At 41.5% G+C, this 19,886-nt stretch overlaps 1 protein-coding gene across 3 annotated transcripts in view; it reads right to left on the bottom strand.

Moving 5' to 3' along the window:
• Dnah12 (dynein, axonemal, heavy chain 12) overlaps window positions 1–19,886 on the bottom strand; it is a 154,733-nt gene that overhangs the window by 106,857 nt on the left and 27,990 nt on the right. For all 3 annotated transcript variants that reach the window (XR_015639291.1, XM_087587488.1, NM_001419553.1), the window contains 6 exon segments: window positions 19,453–19,578; window positions 18,326–18,460; window positions 17,825–18,018; window positions 17,248–17,491; window positions 8,211–8,396; window positions 6,289–6,489 (listed from right to left, as the gene is read on the bottom strand). Coding sequence is in view for 2 of the 3 variants with exons in the window: in XM_087587488.1 (XP_087443614.1) it covers window positions 6,289–6,489; window positions 8,211–8,396; window positions 17,248–17,491; window positions 17,825–18,018; window positions 18,326–18,460; window positions 19,453–19,578 (1,086 nt within the window). In the remaining variant the exon portion in view is untranslated.

Genomic DNA, 19,886 nt, shown 5'->3' with positions numbered 1-19,886 from the left:
AAGCTCTGGTTGCTTGGCATTGTTGTACATATGGGGTCTCGAGCCCCTTCAAGCTCTTCCAGTTCTTTCTCTGATTCCTTCAACGGGGGACCTATTCTCAGTTCAGTGGTTTGCTGCTGGCATTCGCCTATGTATTTGCTGTATTCTGGCTGTGCCTCTCAGGAGCGATCTAGATCCGGTTCCTGTGGGTCTGCACTTCTTTGCTTCATCCATCTTATCTAGTTTGGTGGTTGTGTATGCATGGGCCACATGTGGGGCAGGCTCGGAATGGCCATTCCTTCAGCCTCTGTTCTAAACTTTGCCTCTCTATCCTCTCCTAAGGGTATTCTTGTTCCCCTTTTAAAGAAGGAGTGAAGCCTTCGCATTTTGGTCATCCTTCTTGAATTTCATGTGTTCTGTGCATCCAGGGTAATTCGAGCATTTGGGCTAATATCCATTTATCAAAGACAGCGTATTAGAATTACACTCACTCAGGATGTTATTTTTCTAGTTCATTCCATTTGCCTATGAATTTCATGAAGTCATTGTTTTCGATAGCTGAGTAGTACTCCATTGTGTAAATGTACCACATTTTCTGTATCCATTCCTCTGTTGAAAGGCATCTGAGATCTTTCCAGCTTCTGAAGACTGCTATGAACATAGTGGAGCACGTGTCTTTGTTATATGTTAGAGCATCTTTTGGGTAATATGCCCAGGAGTAGTATAGCTGGGTCTTCAGGTAGTACTATGTCCAATTTTCTGAGGAATCTCCAGACTGATTTCCAGAGTGGTTGTACCAGTCTGCAATCCCACCAACACTGAAGGAGTGTTCCTCTTTCTCAATATCCTTGCCAGCATCTGCTGTCACCTGAGTTTTTGATCTTAGCCATTCTGATTGGTTTGAAGTGGAATCTCAAACTTTTTCTTAATCTTTTATCTCCTGGTTGAACTTTTTGGCTTTGTACTCGCTAAGGGGCAAAAGCACTGGACTTCATTAAACTATGAAGGTATTGTCATAATTTGTATTTTTCCATAGTTACCCATATCAACAATAAGAGATATCATTTATTTTTTTTCTGAAGTGAACAGTAATTCATTTATTACCCTCCTGCTTGTTGTTCACAAATAGAATTTTTTTTCTTTTTTTTTTCGGAGCTGGGGACCGAACCCAGGGCCTTGCACTTGCTAGGCAAGCGCTCTACCACTGAGCTAAATCCCCAACCCCTTCACAAATAGAATTAAACAGTGACCCAGAGAACTTTACTACAATGATACAGTGTAATATGTGATCTGAGCTTTCTAAAATTAGAAATTAGCTATATTTAAAAATTCCTAAGAATTAAGTTTTTAAATTCTATTTGCTATAAAAATCTGCTTGTCAGTCTACAGTGTGCACTTAACAAGTGTGAGGTCCTATTACAGGAAGAAGACAGGTAAGGAATGAGGAAAGAAGAGGAGTGAGAGGAGACATGAAAACAGAGCCAGGTGTGGTGGCTCATGCTATAATTCCAATACTCAGCCTCTGATGCAGATCAATCATGGCTAGTTTGAGACGAGGGAGAGGAGAAAGAAGGGAAGGGAAGGGAAGGGAAGGGAAGGGAAGGGAAGGGAAGGGAAAGAATGAGGAGGAAATATGGAGACAAAGTTTGGAGCAGGGACTGAAGGAAAGGCCATCCAGAGACTGCCCCACCTGGGGATCCATCCCACATGCAGACACCAAACCCAGACAATATTGCTGATGCCAAGAAGTGCATGCTGACAGGAGCCTGATATAGCTGTCTCCTGCCAGAGCCTGACAAATACAGAGGCGGATGCTCACAGCCAACAATTGGACTGAGAACAGGGTCTCCAATGGAAGAGTTAGAGAAAGAATTGAAGGAGCTGAAGGGGTTTGCAACCGTATAGGAAGAACAACAACATCAACCAACTAGACCTCCTACAGCTCCCAGGAACTAAACACCAACCAAAGAGCACACAGAGGGACCTGTGGTTCCAGCCGCATACGCAACAGAGGATGGCCTTGTTGGCCGTCAACAGGAAGAGAGGCCCTTGGTACTGTGAAGGCTTGATGCTCCAGAGTAGGGGAATGCCAGGGTGAGGAGGCAGGAGGGAGTGGGTTATTGGGTGAGGGGAGCACTAGGAGCTGGGGTGGGGGGGATGGGATAGGGGATTTCCAGAGGGGAAAGGGGATAACATTTGAAATGGAAATAAAGAAAATACCCAATAAAAGAAAAGAAAAAATGATCACACTGTGAACCCTGAGACTATGTTGTTTACTGGAAAAACCTGTTTCTAGTTGTGGTGTCTCAGCCTTAGCACATACCTTTAATCCCAAATAATGAAGGTAAAGTTAGTTTGTAGAAGCAAGCACCCATATTTAAAAGTGATGCTTAATTGAGTGTCTGACAAAGTGACAAATGAGAGAAAGATTTGACAGAATAGGATGTGACCAACTCTGACAAAAACAGAGAGGGAAGGGAGGCTACTTAAAAGAGAGCAGCAATATACAGCAAACCAGTAGCTATCATCAAACTAAATGGAGAGAAACTTGAAGCAATCCCACTAAAATCAGGGAGTAGACAAGGCTACCCACTCTCTCCCTATTTATTCAATATAGTACTTGAAGTCCTAGCCAGAGCAATCAGACAGCGAAAGGTCAAAGGGATACAAACTGGAAGGGAAGAAATCAAAATATCACTATTTGCAGATGATAAGATAGTATACTTAAGCGACCCCAAAAGTTCCACCAGAGAACTACTTAACCTGATAAACAACTTCAGCAAAGTGTCAGTGTATAAAATTAACTCAAATAAATCAGTAGCTTTCCTCTACTCAAAGGATAAACAGGCTGAGAAAGAAATTAAGGCAATGAGACCTTTCACAATAGTCCCAAATAACATAAAATATCTTGGTGTGACTTTAACCAAGCAAGTGAAAGGTCTGTATGACAAGAACTTCAAGTCTCTGAAGAAAGAAATTGAGGAAGATCTCAGAAGATGGAAAGACCTTCCATGCTCATGGGTTGGCAGGATTAATATAGTAAAGATGGCCACTTTGCCAAAAGCAATCTACAGATTCAATGCAATTCCATCAAAATTCCAACTCAATTCTTCATAGAGATAGAAAGAGCAATTTGCAAATTCATTTGGAATAACAAAAAACCCCAGGATATCGAAAACTATACTCAACAATAAAAGAACTTCTGGGGGAATCACTATCCCTGAACTCAAGCAATATTATAGAGCAATAGTCATAAAAAGCTGTATGGTATTGGTACAGAGACAGGCAAATAGATCAGTGGAACAGAATTGAAGACCCAGAAACGTACCCACACACCTATGGTCACTTGATTTTGGACAAAAGAGCTAAACCATCCAATGGAAGAAAGATAGCATTTTCAACAAATGGTGCCGGTTCAACTGGAGGTCAGCATGTAGAAGAATGCAAATTGATCCATGCTTATCACCATGTACAAAGCTTAAGTCCAAATGGATCAGGGACCTCCACATCAAACCAGATACACTCAAACTAATAGAAGAAAAAGTGGGGAACAGTCTCATACACATGGGCACTGGGGAAATTTTCCTGAACAAAACACCAATGGCTTATGTTCTAAGATCAAGAATTGACAAATGGGACCTCACAAAACTGCAAAGCTTCTGTAAGGCAAAGGACACTGTTGTTAGGACAAAACAGCAACCAACAGATTGGGAAAAGATCTTTACCAATCCTACAACAGATAGAGGCCTTATATCCAAAGTATACAAAGAACTCAAGAAGTTAGACTGCAGGGAGACAAATAACCCTATTAAAAAATGGGGCTCAGAACTAAACAAAGAATTCACAGCTGAGGAATGCCGAATGGCTGAGAAGCACCTAAAGAAATGTTCAACATCTTTAGTCATAAGGGAAATGCAAATCAAAACAACCCTGAGATTCCACCTCACACCAGTCAGAATGGCTAAGATCAAAAACTCAGGCGACAGCAGATGCTGGTGAGGATGTGGAGAAAGAGGAACACTCCTCCATTGTTGGTGGGATTGCAAACTGGTACAACCACTCTGGAAATCAGTCTGGAGGTTCCTCAGAAAATTGGACATTGAACTACCTGAGGACCCAGCTATACTACTCCTGGGCATATACCCAAAAGATGCTCTAACATATAACAAAGACACGTGCTCCACTATGTTCACAGCAGCCTTATTTATAATAGCCAGAAGCTGGAAAGAACCCAGATGCCCTTCAACAGAGGAATGGATTTTAAAAAATGTGGTACATCTACACAAGGGAATACTACTCAGCTATCAAAAACAATCACTTCGTGAAATTCATAGGCAAATGGAATGAACTAGAAAATATCATCCTGAGTGAGGTTACTCAATCACAGAAAAGCACACCTGGTATGCACTCATTGATAAGTGGATATTAGCCAAAAAGCTCAAATTACCCAAGATGCAATCCACAGACCACAGGAAGCTCAAGAAGAAGGACGACCAAAAATGCGGATGCTCCCACTCCTTCTTAAAAGGGGGAAAATATCCATAGAAGGGGATATGGAAGCAAAGTTTAGAGCAGTGACTCAAGGAATGGCCATTCAGAGCCTGACCCACATGTGGCCCATATATATACAGCCGTCAAAACTAGATAAGATTGATGAAGCTAGAAAATGCATGAGGAAAGGGGCCGGATATAGATCTCTCCTGAGAGACACATCCAGAGCACGGCCAATACAGAGGTCAATGCTAGCAGCAAACCACTGAACTGAGAATAGGACCCCCTTGGGGGAAATTACAGGAAGGATTGAAAGAGTTGAAGGAGCTTGCAACCCCATAAAAACAACAATGCCAACCAAACAGAGCTTCCAGGGACTAAACCACTACCAAAAAACTATACATGAACTGACACAGGGTTCCAACTGAATTTGTAGCAGAGAATAGCCTTGTTGGAGCACCAGTGGAAGGGGAAGCCCTTGGTCCTACCAAGGTTGGACCCCCAGTGCAGGGGAATACATGGGGGGGCAATAAGGGGGATGTATAGGCAGAATACCCATATGGGGGAGGGGGAGGGGAAGGGGAAGGAATGGGGGCTTATGGACAGGTAGCCAGGAAGGGGAATAACTTTTGAACTGTAAATAAAGAAATATATCTAATAAATTTTTTAAAAAAGAGAGAGAGGGGTTGGGGATTTAGCTCAGTGGTAGAGTGCTTGCCTAGCAAACACAAGGCCCTGGGTTCGGTCTCCAGCTCCAAAAAAAAAAAAAAAAAAGAAAAGAAAAGAAAAGAAGAGAGAAAGAGAGAGAGAGAGAGAGAGAGAGAGAGAGAGAGAGAAGAGAGAGAGAGAGAGAAGCACAGAGAGAGCAAGCAAGGGGGCAGTTTTACCAGAAGAGTTTTGCAGAGACAAGTTGTGGAGAGAACAAGCTAGACACAGGTAAACACAGAAGGAATCACAAGATTAGAACAGATTGATGGAGTTAGTTTGAGATCAAGCAGAGCAATTCAGTCAAAGGCTGAGAGCAAAGCCAGATTGAATCAGTCAGTTTGAAGAGGAATCTGAGCCAGAATACCTGAGTTGAACCAGCCAGCCAGAGTTCAGAAAGAGCTAAGAAAGTGTGAGCATATTGGGCAGTAAGCCTCAGAGGCTGAAAACGTTCTAGGTCTAGATAAGATTGTACGAAGGCTAGAATCTTCCAGGACTAGGCCTAGGTTAGCAGACTGAGGCAGTGAGCCTCAGAGACAATAGTTACATCAGGAGAATAAAAGTTACATTTATAATCGTTGAATAAAAATCTTGTATAATGTGATTTTCTTCTTAAAAATATTAATGTCTCAAATCTATTGCATGCCGTTTTCTTGTTTATTTTTTAATTTTCATACATGTGGGTGTTTTGCCTTTTATTATTTAGCATGTGCATACAGTACCCACTGGGGCCAGAAGAGGGCATCAGATCCTCTAAAACTGCAGTTACAGATGGTTATTAACAATCTTGTGGGGTTTGGGGCTTTAGCTCAGTGGTAGAGCGCTTGCCTAGAAAGCGCAAGGCCCTGGGTTTGGGCCTCAGCTCCGGGGGGGGGGGGGGGGAACAAATCTTGTGGATGCTGGGAATCAAGCAAGTGCTCTTACCACCACACCCTCTCCTCAGCCTCCGATTGCACGGTAATCTCCAAATGTGTATGTCTACATCTGACCACATAAAACACCAAAGTTCACTTGAATAGACACTTTAAAAAGCCATACAAAATATGTACATGAGAACATGTATGAATTCAGATTTTATAGATGACTAGGAGCTATCTATCATAGTTAACATACCTTGATTTCATTTTCAAATGGTTTGATAAAAGGTGAACCTCTCATTGTCTGTGTTTTTATAATCTGATCATCAAGAATTGCCTGAATCTCGTCCACTGAAGAAAGGATATAGACTCCAGTATCACGATATAGACTTATATGAAAAGAAATATCATCCCAAGTTGCTATCATAGCATTCATGGCCCTCTCTAAGGAAAATTCCTGAAAGGGAGAAATGCAAAAAAGAGTAGGATGAGTAAAATGGGGGTGGGGTGGGGTGGGGTGGGGACATGGGATGATGTAAAAAGGAACTTATTTATGTTATTCACTTCCTCTGGATAACTCAGTAAACATTGCGCATATACCATAACTGTCTATGTCTATCTCCCTATGATATGATATGTCCTATCATATCAAGGAGGGAGTCTTTTCTAATGATTTAAAAGTTCTTTTGTGAGGCCATGGGCCTAGGATAGAACCAGCCACTGCTATTCTGCTGAAGGGATATGACAATAAAATGACGTAGGCCAGTGCCTTGCTCAGCTGCCATCAGAGAAGCTCCCTCCTGCAGTAGGTCAGAACAAACTCCAAGACCTACACCTGGACTATGTGCAGAGAGTGAGAGACTGTGGAACACTCGGTCCTAAATGAAATGTATCCATCAAATTCCTCCTCTCTCAGGGGACCCTGTGGAAGAGGAAGTGGAAATACCGTACAAGCCAGAGGGGTTGGAGGACAAAGGAATCAATCAAGACCTTCCAAACACAGCAAGACTAATGCACATGTGAACTCACAGAGAATGTGTTAGCGTGCAGAAACCATGCATGGGATGTCACCTGTTGCAGTTCCAGTGCTGGGAGGGGAACCCAGAAGGCATCACAAGGGTAGCTCACGAAGGAGAAGTCAGTTTTTTTCCGGTGGACTCTCACTGGGTAAACCGCTCTTAAGGGCAGGCACCATGCCTAGCATCAGATGTCCAGCAAACCTTAGAGGTATTTTGCATATTATATGCTATGGATTCTAGTTTTGCATTTCTTTTTTTTGGGGGGGGGTTCTTTTTTTCGGAGCTGGGGACCGAACCCAGGGCCTTGAGCTTCCTAGGCAAGCGCTCTGCCACTGAGCCAAATCCCCAGCCCCTAGTTTTGCATTTCTATGGGATTCCTCTGTGTGTGTGTGTGTGTGTGTGTGTGTGTGTGTGTGTGTGTGTGTGTAAACAAGCCAGTTGTTGCATTGATATGTTTCTTGTGCTTTTCTTCAGCCCTTCTGTTTTGTTCTATTCTGGTTTCTTTGGTTTCGCTTTATTTTATTATATTTTAGATGCCTGTCTGATTTCTAATGGAGGGGAGGTAGGGAGGGAGTGGGAGGAGAAGCCATAATAAGAATATATTATATGAAAATTTTCTATTTTCAATTAAAAATAGAAAAAATCCTAATTTTGGTTGCTATGAAAACTGTTGAAATGGACAACTGAATAAAACACTCATTGGACTATCTCTGAAGCGGCCTTTAGCAGATAGCCTGTAGCTTGAAGTTTTCTGCTTATTTCAAGAACCTTCTCGAAGGCCATACTGATTTTGTTGGAACACACACACACACACACACACACACACACACACACACACAGTATAATACATACATATCCATCCACCCAGGATTCTTAATGGAAATGGAATAACTATACACCAATGCTAATATCAACCGCCCACTGTATACACACCCACTGTATCAGAATGTGGCAGAATTAGGAAGATGTCAAAGGAACAGTTTCTAGTCTGCATTTCAGAGAGGCGAGCACATGTTTATGCCACAAAAGGGTGGTCTTCAATCATCATCTACTTCCTATATCTTCCCATTGCTATCCTGTACTATATACATCACACCAAAACAAAACTATGACTATCAGAGAACAAACCCATCAAGTGTTTCATTTTCTCCACATTTACCTTACTCGCACCAGCACTTATAACTTCAAAACTTTCTAAATATGGTGTAAGGTTTAATTTCAAAACTTTTCTCAGTGTAGTTCCAGAATCTGGAGTCAAGTCATAGCCCACAATTTCTGACATCTGTTTCCAGTGACGAGCTCTCATTCCTGGGTTGCACAGGATGGAGACTGTAGGGATATATTCCTAGGAATGAAAGCACAAACAATAACGTCATTTGACTTCCACACAGATTGGTTCTATAAATCAAACCTTCATAATAGCAAGATTGGATTTCTTCAAATTACCTGAGCATAATCAAAGCATCAACTAGATTTTTAGAGGGAAGGAAGAAAGAACAAAAGTATTACAAAGTTCACCTGCAATGTTAGGCATGTAAGATAAATCAATAAATTACCAAAGTAAGAATTGTAAGAAAAAAAATTCCATGAAACTTAGTATCACAAAAATAAAGAATTTAATAACAAATTTAAGAAATGTGGGGGGACTACATAGTAAACATTACAAATATAATTTTAAAAGAAATAGAGATCTAAATAACTGGAAAGGTGCTAACATACTGGAAGAATAAATCATGTTAAGGACAGAGTAGAGGAGGGATATCAGGAAAGGATAATCAGTACTACAGACCTTTTGAAAGTCACCTAAAAACCTACACCACTGTGTGGGCTTTCTAAAATATATACAGAGATATATTTAAAGAGATTAGATGTAGTTACTCCATATCAGGGTGACAATGACCCTACTAAACACCACAGGTCAAAACATGAAAAGCAGGGCTGGAGAGATGGCTCAGTGGTTAGGAGCACTGACTGCTCTACCAAGTTCCTGAGTTCAAATCCCAGCAACCACATGGTAGCTCATAGCCATCTGTAATGATATCTGATGTCCTCTTCTGGTGTGTCTGAAGACAGCTACAGTGTACGTACAGATAATAAGTAAATAAGTAAACAAATAAATAAATAAATCTTTAAAAAAAAACATGAAAAGCCAGGAAATGAGTTACCTCTGTTGGAGTAAAGTACCATAGACACCCCCCCAAAAAAATATTGCAGGTGTCTTAGTTTGAGTTTTACTGCTGTGAACAGACATCATGACCAAGGCAACACTTATAAGGACAACATTTAATTTGGGCTGGCTTACAGGTTCAGAGGCTCACTCAGTCCATCATCATCATCAAGGAGGGGGCATAGCAGCATCCAGGCAGGCATGGGGCAAGAAGAACTGAGAGTTCTACAACTTCATCCAAAAGCAGCCAAGAGAAGACTGGCTTCTAGGGAACTAGGATGAGGGTCTTAAAGCCCATACCCACAATAACACACTTCCTCCAACAAAATCACACCTCCTAATAATGCCACTCCCTGGGCAAAGCATATTCAAACCATCACAACAGGCCATTGCTGTTGCTCTTATTTACCATTCAGATATCACACACTTGAGTAACCAAACATGGAGAAACCAAGAAGATACTGGCCTGGATAAATCATACCTAATGGCTAGTTTTTCTAGTTCTGGAAGATGCTAATGTATGCTACCAGAGGACAAAAGTAATCCAGTCTGGCAAGATAAGCCCTCTTGTGCAATAGTAACATTTAAATGTTATGGGAGTTGTCAACCACTTTATGACTGAACATAATGCCCCCTGTACAAGATGGAAACCATGCTTTGTACTGGCTAGAGAGGACATAGGCCCTGGGGGAGAGAACATACTATTGTTACTCTGCAAAATGGGCACAGTATTAAACTGAGTCCTAAGGCTTTACTGTTACTTACATCCATAGAGTAATGGCGCTCTCAAACCTCATCAGAGAAGCTTCTTTTTGCCGTAGATGATAATTAACACAGAGACTACAACTGGACAAGGTGCAGAGGGTGAAGACTGGAGTAATCACCCCTAAATGTGGTATCACTGTCACACCCTATCTTCCCAAAGCTCCAAGGTCATAACAGAAGAGCAGGTAGAAAGATCGCAAGAACCAGAGATAGTGGTTGACTGTAAGGAAACACAGTTTTCTGGACATAACAAGAAGGTAGTTGCATGTATGAACTCATAGTAGCTGTGATAGCATGCACAAGATCCATGCAAGACCAAGTCAGACAAAATCCCACCCGTGGATGAGATGGTGACCATGAAGCCTCATTTCTAGATTAGGAGCTATTGTTTATAAATGATTGGAGAGAGAGAGAGAGAGAGAGAGAGAGAGAGAATTTTCTTTAAAGTCACAGCCCCTGGTAGGTCAATCTTGCTGTATCGGATGGGCACACACCCAAAAGTATATGGGCAGCACGAATTGCACACTATGAGGGCACAAAGTTGGATGGGTATGGAAGGGGAAAGAATGGATCTGGAAGGATCTGGGGGTGAATGTAATCAAAATACAAGGTATGAATGTTCTAATACGTTCTCTGCTTTATGATAAACCAATGACCAAAAATATCGGGGAGGAAAGAGTTTGTTTGGCTTACAGGATATAGACCATCATTGAGGGAAGCCAAGACGTGAGCCTAGAGGCGGGAACTGAAGCAGAGCTCGTGGGAAAATGCTGCTTGCTGGCTTGTTCTTCTTGACCTGCTCAGCTACTTTCTTTTGCAGCCTAGGCTTACCTACAGGTTGGCTTACTTACAAGGTTGGTGCCCCCTACAGTGGTCAGGACCCTCCTATACCAATTATCTGTCAAGGTAATGCCCCCACAATCATGCCTACATGCCAGTCTGATGGAGGCTCCTCAACTGACATTTCCTTCTTCCTAAACACATGTCAGTGAACAAATCTAATCAGAACAACTAAATTCTCAAATATTAATAAAACTAGTCATAAAAGAATAAATGGTCTTAAATGATAGTACTACACAAATTGGTCTATAAATTTAATCTGTGTTAGTTACTTTCCTATTACTGTGAAAAAAAAACACTTAATTCAGGTGCAGTTTCAGAGAATTAAGAGTCTGAGGCAGCAGAGTGAAGGAACAGCTAAGAGTTCCCATCTTGATTCACAACCAGGAGCAGAGAGCGAGCTTGGGGAGTCCCAGGAGTGTTCTGAAACCTGAAAACCTACCCCCATGGCATACCTCCTCCAACAAGGCCGTATCTCCTAAACCTTCCCAAAGGGCTCCACTAACTGGGGACCAACTGTTTTACTATATGAACCTATGGGGGCTATTCTTATTCAGACTACCATAATCCCCACTCAAACCCCAGTTGCCTTTCTAGCAGAAATCCACAAGCTGATTGGGAAAATGCTGGTTATCCGAATAACCAGCCAAGCAAGGGAGCCAGCAAAGCAGGTCCAGCTATGGATCTTCGCTCTCCATCCTCTCCTCCAGAGCCAAGCCTCCCGTCTCAATCCCAGCTTTGTAGCAAACTACCTATTGTGGCCCCTCCTCATTCTCTGTCACCACTCCCAGGAAATTTAAGAGATCCTGGTGGAACACCCTACTTTCCTCTCTGTTGTGGACATCCTCAGACCCTGATCTCCTAGCCTGCTTACCGTTCCTAAGTGTTAGCTCCCAAAACCTAGGAACACATTTTACACACAATCCCCAGTGCCCAAACCTATTAGGATCCCAGGTGACTTTCCTACCAGACAACACACAGCTACCCCACTTTCTTAAGAAATAGAGAGGGCAAAAGAAACCAAGGAACAAAACACTCACCCACCAAAGACAAGACCAGATATCAGCACCTTGAATTACAGTTCTCCCAGGTGCAGATGCCTAGATGTAAGCATAAAAACACAATAACAGCAAGGACGATATGTCTTCAGGAAAGCCCAGCAACCTTACCACAGTATGCTTCAATTATTGCAATATAATTGAAGCAGAAGATAGAGAACTTAAATTAGCCTTTATGATAGAATATTCTGAATAAATCTCTTAAAGAAATCTATGAAACACAAACGGTAAAAGAAAATAAACAAAACAGTTCAAGACCTGAAAGTGGAAATGGAATCGATAAAGAAAACCAAAAGTGGGGTTGAGGATTTAGCTCAGTGGTAGAGCGCTTGCCTAGCACAAGGCCCTAGGTTTGGTCCTCAGCTCCAAAAAAAAAAAAAAAAAAAAAACTGAGGGAAATCTGGACATGAAAGATATTTAGGATTTCAAACAGGACCCTTAAAGACAAGCCTCACCAACACAACATGAGAGATGAAAAATGAATCCTAAGCATTGAAGACATGATAGAAGAAATAGATACCTTTGTCAAAGAAAACAAAGTCACTTAAAAAAATTCTGTCACAAAACATCCACAAAATCTGGACACTATGAAAAGACCATAATCTAAGAATGACAGAAATGGAGGAAAGAGAAGAAAACCAGTGAAAGGCACAGAAAATATTTTCAACAAAATCATAGACAAAAAAAATGTTCTAACTTAAAGAAGGAGATGCCTCTCAAGGTACAAGAAGCATACAGAGCACCAAAACTGCTAGATCAAAAAGGCCCTGCTCCTCGGCACATAATAACCAAATAGCAAGTAGACAGAATGGAGAAGAGCTACATTAAGAGAACAAGAAAATACAGATGTGGTAGACCCATTAGAATTAGGTCTTCTCAATGAAGACTAAAAGCCAGAAGGGGCTGGACAGATGTCCTTCAGCCTCTAAGAGGCTACAAATGCCAGCCCAGACTACTCCACCCAGCAAGACGTTCAGCCACAGTAGATGAAGACAATAAAACTCCATGATAAAACAAACTTTAAGCAATATCTATTTATAAATCCAGCCCTGGGTTGGGGATTTAGCTCAGTGGTAGAGCGCTTGCCTAGGAAGCACAAGGCCCTGGGTTCGGTCCCCAGCTCCGAAGGAAAAAAAATATATAAATCCAGCCCTACAAGAGGCAGCAAAAGAAAAATTTCAACCTAAGAGGTAAAACACACCCAAACACACACACACACACACACACACACACACACACACACACACACACACACACAAATATATCACAAAAGAAGGGAAACACGGGGCTGGGGATTTAGCTCAGTGGTAGAGCGCTTACCTAGGAAGCGCAAGGCCCTGGGTTCGGTCCCCAGCTCCGAAAAAAAGAACCAAAAAAAAAAAAAAAAAAAGAAGGGAAACACATATACATACACATAAACACACAAACACAAAACAACAGGAATCAACAAACACTGCTCGCTGATACCTCTCAGCACCAGTCAATGAACTATGCTGCAACTCTAAGGTGCTAGATCAAAACACCCTGCAAAACTCTCAGTCACCATAGATGGAGAAAATGAGATAGTCTATAGCCTAATTTGAACAATATCTCCCTACAGATGCAGCCATACAGAAGTTTTTCTAAGAGAAAAACTCCAACCCTAGGAGAGTACAGACTAACAGAATGAATGCAAAACAGGATCCATTCTGATGCTGCATCCAAGAAACACACTTCAACATCAAAGATAGACATTACCTCAGGGAAAAGGGTAAGAAAGAGATATTCAAAGCTAATGGACCCAAGAAGCAAGCTGGTACAGCCACTTTAATATCTAACAAAATAGACTCCAAAACCAAAACTAATCAAAGAAATAGGGAAGAACCCTACAAACTCATCAGAGGAAAAATCTACCAAGACGACATTTCAATTCTTAACATCCATGCCTCAAACACAGGGGCACCCAAGTTTGTTAAAGAAACACTTCTACAGTTTAAATCACATGTTGGCCTGCACACACTGATAGTAGGAGATTACCCAGACAAAATCTAAACAGAGAAATTGCTAGAGCTAACTGATGTTGTTAAAAAAAGGGGGGGACCTAACAGATATTTACAGAACATTTCACACAAATGCAAAAAAGAAATTGAAAGAGGTATCTAGAAATGGAACGATCTCCCGTGCTCATTGTCTGATGGGAATAATACAGTAAAAATGGCAATCCTGCCAAAAGCAATCTACAAGTTCAATGCAGCCCTCACCATAACTTCAACATGATTCCTCGCAGATTGTGGAAGGCCGATTTTCAGTGTCACGATAAGACCTTACTGCTGAAGACACAAAGCATTTTGGTTGTAGGATACATAATCAAGTTGAAACTGATCAGAAAATTTCCTCCATGCTGGCTAGCTTCCATAGTGATGGAAAGTACTATGCAGGCTGCTGAGGAAGAGAAGAAATTGGTGGGGTCACCTAGTGCTGGACCCTGCATGCTACAATACAGACCTACCAGGCAAGATGTGCTTAAGGTGCAATGGCGACATGAAGGTTATTGGGATAATCAACTACTTTCTGACTGGATCGAAGGCATGCTTCACAGAAGGGAACCAACCAATGCCTGGTACTGTAAATGTAGTGACAAGCCCATGGCTCAGGAGGTCATGGGCCTTTGTGGGGGAACACACTACTGTCGTTCCATTAAATATGCAGGTCAGACTGCCTTCTAAATAGCTATGCATAGACTCGTAGATTAGTACTGCTCTCATCTAGGCGAAGAAGCTTCTATCTTTGGTGGGCAGCAGTTCGTGCAGAGACTCCCAGAGTGCTAAGAGTAAGTCCCTATTGAGTACCTAGAGCTAAATGAGACCTCTATATCACATGCCTGCTTGGGCTCCGGTAATGTCGTAGAAAGGCAAGTGTTAAGAATATAAGAGCCAGGGGTGAAAAGAAGTCTGTGAAATACTGTCTTCCAGACATGACGTAACTGTCGTGAATTGCCATAGCTATGTGGTGCCTGTTCGAGGCCTGCTCAATATTGAGTGAACAAGATCAGATAACATTCCAGCAGCCATCACCAGTTGGATTTTTTTTTTAAAGGAGAAGATATGAAGGGGTGGGAAAAGGAAGAACATGGGCCAGGAGCCAGGAGTAGGAGTAAGAGCTTATACCTGTAATCACAGCACTGCCATTTTGAGACCAGTCCGTGCTACACAGTGAACAAGCTAAGCAGGGGCATAGAGAATGAGCTAGTCTCAGTAAAAAGGGAGAAAGATCTAAAAAGGCATTTCTCCAAGGAAGGCATGAAAATGGCCAATGAGCTTGTGAGAAAATATTCAGCCTTCAGGTAGATTCAAGTCAAAACCATGAGATTCCACTTCATACTCACTAGAGTGGTCAAAGCCACCAAAGATGATCATGGCAAGTGTAAAGTGTGTTACCCAGCAAGCACCAAGCTCCTTTGTTCTCTCATGTGACCTGTGAGAATACTTCTATGCTCACTCCACAGTCCTGGAGGGACTGTGGGAACAGGTAAAGCACAGAAAACCCAGAGGAGAAGCAGATGTTACATAAAAAAATAGATGTTATCAACAGTCTTATAGTAAGTTTTAACAACATGATATTCAGGGTAAATTAAGCAAAATAAGGGGGTCACATTAACACATGCTACATGTTACGGAAAGTAAGACAATATATTCACAGTTGTATTTGTAATAGAAGTCTGAAAATATTGTGGAAAGTGCCAACACTGACCATCTGAGTAACAGAGACGAGAGCTACGAGAGGAGAGTTTGCAGATATTAATTTTTGGACCATAAACTGTATCAAAGATTGAAAGTAATCCTTAAGTAGTTTACTACTTTTTTAATGAGGCAACTCCTTCAATCATTGGAAGAGTATGACGTGGATAGGGCAGAACTTCACAGACCTGTAGCCTGGACATGCTAGCTACACACGTGTCATCTCCAGTAGAACCACTGGTGCACAGCCCACTTTATAAAAGAAGGAAGTGACGCTAGTGTGGTGGTCTGTGCCTGCAGTTCTAGTGCTGGAGGTAGAAGTAGGAGGATCATGAAGTTGAGGGCGGCCTGAGTTACATGAGTTCCCAGCCAGGTTGGGCTACATGATAAAATGGAAGACATGGGTTCAGTTCCAAGACCTGCATGGAGGAAGGAGAAAACTCACTGTGTGCAGTTCTCTGACGTCTACGCACACGTAGGCATGCATGTGCATGCACAGGAAGATGAACCTGAGCAATGGCAGCTATAGTTGTTCTCTGGGCTCCACACACACGTGCGAGGATGGATAGCTGTACATAAACATGCTTCTCCATACACGAACGCATAGTAAACACATGTGCATGTACATGTGCATACACATGAATATTTCTGCCTAGAATAAAGGTGGGAATTTGACCCAAAACTGAGGCAAAAAATATTTTCAAACTGCACTGATGATGTAGATCTCAATGTCCATCTTTCTTTTGTTTTGGGTTTTTTGAGATCTTACTAGATGGCCCAGCTAGCCTGGAACTTGTAATCCCTCTACCTCAGCCTCTAGGTATTAGGAGGAAAGGCATGTGCCACCCTATCAACCTCCATAGTTCCCCTTTTTCTCTAGGTATCAATGTTATCCTCTCAAAACTGCCATCTTAGAGCTACAGGAAACTCACAGCTTACCCTTAAAATCCTGTAAATATAAGCAGGAACCAAATTGGAACCAATTTGAATAAATCTTCCATTTTTGAATAGGGGTCAAGAAAAGTTTAAGTTCCCAAGGTTGGCAAGTTGACACATGGATGCTGGGCAAGTCTCCTGCCTCAGTTGAGCACACCAACCAGTGAGAACAGATAAGTGTGCCACAAAGCAATGTTCCTAGGTGGAAAATGTAACTGTAACTTGGCAAAGATGTTTGTGGCTTTTTGTGATTTGCATGCTTAAAAGCTCTAGAGCATTCTGGCTTGGGGTTGCAGTGACCCCATAACAGTGAGGAGGAAGCGGGGAGGGAGAGGGAGAGGGAAAAGGAGATGGACAGGGAGAGGGGGAGAGAGGGGGGAGAAGGAGAGGGAGGGGGAGGGAGAGAGACTCCTTTTACAGAGGCAGTTTAAAAATGCCAAGGAGGAATACTATTAGCCCAGTATGGGCTGCATGCTTATCCCTGAACCAATCACCACAGCCCCACGAATGACGAGGTAGGACTAGCTCATCTTGCATCAGGCACTCGGAGGAGAAGACTGGCTATTTATTAATTAAACCCTTTTTACATGGAGCTGGACTAATGACATATACAAAGCCTAAGATCAGAGGATGGATTTTATATTTTATATACTATACAACTTACTGCTGAGAAGAGATGTGTAATATTTAAGTGCCATTTGAGCACACGTATACCTTAAAGACCTTTATCTGCTCCATTACTGTAGCACACATTGTAATTGTAGGACTCTCCTTTGGTTCTTCTTCGGGTTTCTCTTCCATCAAAGATCGCTTTCTTGCTGCCTTTCTTTTTTCTTGTAATTCTTTCTTTTGCTTAGTTTGGAAGAACTTCAGTGTCTTAAAAACTTCTCGGGAAAACTCATCTATATCAGCTTCCATGCTTTCTCCGTTAAGGTCCAGAAACCCTCCATCCATCCACCTGAATTTAAAGGAGAGTCATTTAAAACTCACATTTTTTTAAGTGTGCAGAAGTATTAAGAAACTTTTGCATAGATTCCTCTTTTTTTTTTCTGTAAGAGAGACAACTGAGGCACACAACTAGAGCTGATGGTAAAAAATAGATTTAACAGCATCATTCGGTGACAAGGCCTGTGTAGAAACATCAATTACAAGGAGGCAATAACACTATCCAGGTAAATACAAACTTCACCCTACATCTAATTTTGTGAACCAGCTACATAGAATGCAAACCGATTAAGAACACTGTTTATATCATTTGCTTACTGTTTTTACTGTGTTACCAAAAAATTACCGTTTTTCTGTTCGCTGCCACTTCAGAACAAAATTGAAAAACTTCTGGTAGGGTTCAATGGTGACTTTTAATTTTTCCAGTTCAGGATACTTTGTCAATTCCCATTTGAAAAGTTCCTCTTCTTTATTAATAAACTGGACAGCTTCTTCCGAATCCTGAATACGTTTCTGTAGATGTCTTACATCTGCCACATACTAAAAGCAAACAAATGTTCATTCTAGAAATATCCAGATGATATTATAACAAGATTGAATAATACTTCATCAGGTATGTTCTTTTATTTATACAATGACTTTAAGTATTAACATCACTATGATGAGGAGTAAGATACCATTACTCACGCTAGATGATAATAAGTCACACAGTATCAGGCTTAAGTACCGAGTAAACCTTTTTTGACGTGGTAAATTCATGCTTGCTCTATATTTTGAAGCCAGTGTTAATCTGCCTATATTAACTAAGCTATAGCCAGCCACAGTCCCAGCCCTACATGTGTCTGACCTGTTGCATGCGGTCCAGTTCTGCAAACTCTGTGAACTCCTCCATGCGGCGCGACTCTTTTTCTATTTCCAAAATCAGTTTCTCTCTCTTGGCTATTAGTTCATTTTCTTTCGTACGTTTAGAATTCTCAATGAGCTTTTTAAAAAGATAATTTAATGATGTTAAATAATGTAGTAAAAAGAAAGGAATTTTCAAAGGAAAACACGAACATTTTATAGTAATTTAGAGAAAAATGGAGACAGAATCATTGTCTGTCCATGACTGACATAAAAATGCAAAGAGAAGGGGCTGGGGATTTAGCTCAGTGGTAGAGCGCTTACCTAGGAAGCTCAAGGCCCTGGGTTCGGTCCCCAGCTCCGAAAAAAAGAACCAAAAAAAAAAAATGCAAAGAGAAAATCACAGTGACAAACTTTCCAAGAGTTTTCAAAACACAACTATATAATATATAGTAATCATTTGGTATAATATTAAAAGTCAACATTTTTTGAGTATACACATGCCATATATCAAGAGCTGTTAAGTGCCCTTTCTACGTTGCTATTATTTTCTCTTCAAAGAAAAAGGGCTTTGTGGAAGTCGAGAGGGACACCAAAGTTACAGGGTCACACAAGAAAAAGCAGGCTTGTCCCGTGCTCTTTGTTATTGTTCTACTTGGTCTCTACTTTGTCCATTTTATTCAGGATAAAGCCACTGATTACTTTTGGGGATTTTAAATTACATTCAATCTGGTCTAAAATCCTAAGTCTTCTACTTCCAATCTCTGTGAACTTGAATAAGTGAATCGACTTCTGACATGAAGTTCTTAAAAATCAGTGGCAAGTTGGTATGAAAATGAAACGTCCTCACGGTACTTAAAATGCCAGAATGTGGAAAGAGTGTGTGATGGCTCAGCCAGTAAAGGTGACTGAGGCTAAGTCTGACAGCCTGAGTTCAATGTTCAATACCCAGGCCCCACAGCAGAAGTGAGGGGGGAGGGGGGAGGGGGAAGGGGGAGAGTGGGAGGCGGGAGGGGGGGAGAGAGAGAGAGAGAGAGAGAGAGAGAGAGAGAGAGAGAGAGTAGAAGGAGGGAGTAGGGGAATGATACTAAAAATGCCAGAGCACGAATTTTACACTTAAAATAGACTTACTTCATCATTCTCATCAAAGACGGGGTTAATTTTACTAGGCCACAAGAGGACACTTGCATTTAAATTTAAATCTTCTTGAGACAATAGAAAAGTATCTAAAAAGTAACCCATTTGGCGTTTAGATTCCTACAAAAGAAGACAATAGAGCCAACAATTTCTAATATTCTTTCACATTTAGTATTTTATCCACTGTCCAACTCACATGGCTATTTCAACAGTTTATTTCATATGTTTATTTGGCTTCAAGTCACACACCTACAACTTAATGTAAGTTTTAAAGCACTTTAAATGTGCTAGTGGCACACGCCCACAGGATTTGCTGAAGGAGGCAGAGGCAGGAGGACCACGAGGTTGAGGCCAGCCTGGGCTAGACCTTTTTAGCAGGGCATGGTGGAGCACGCCTTTAATCCCAGCACTCAGGAAGTAGAGGCAGA

The sequence above is a fragment of the Rattus norvegicus genome, chromosome 16, assembly GCF_021556685.1.
Source record: "Rattus norvegicus strain SHRSP/BbbUtx chromosome 16, alternate assembly SHRSP_T2T, whole genome shotgun sequence".
Lineage (NCBI taxonomy): Eukaryota > Metazoa > Chordata > Mammalia > Rodentia > Muridae > Rattus > Rattus norvegicus.
Note: the sequence above shows the minus strand (reverse complement) of the source record. Positions and strands in the feature narration are given on the sequence as shown.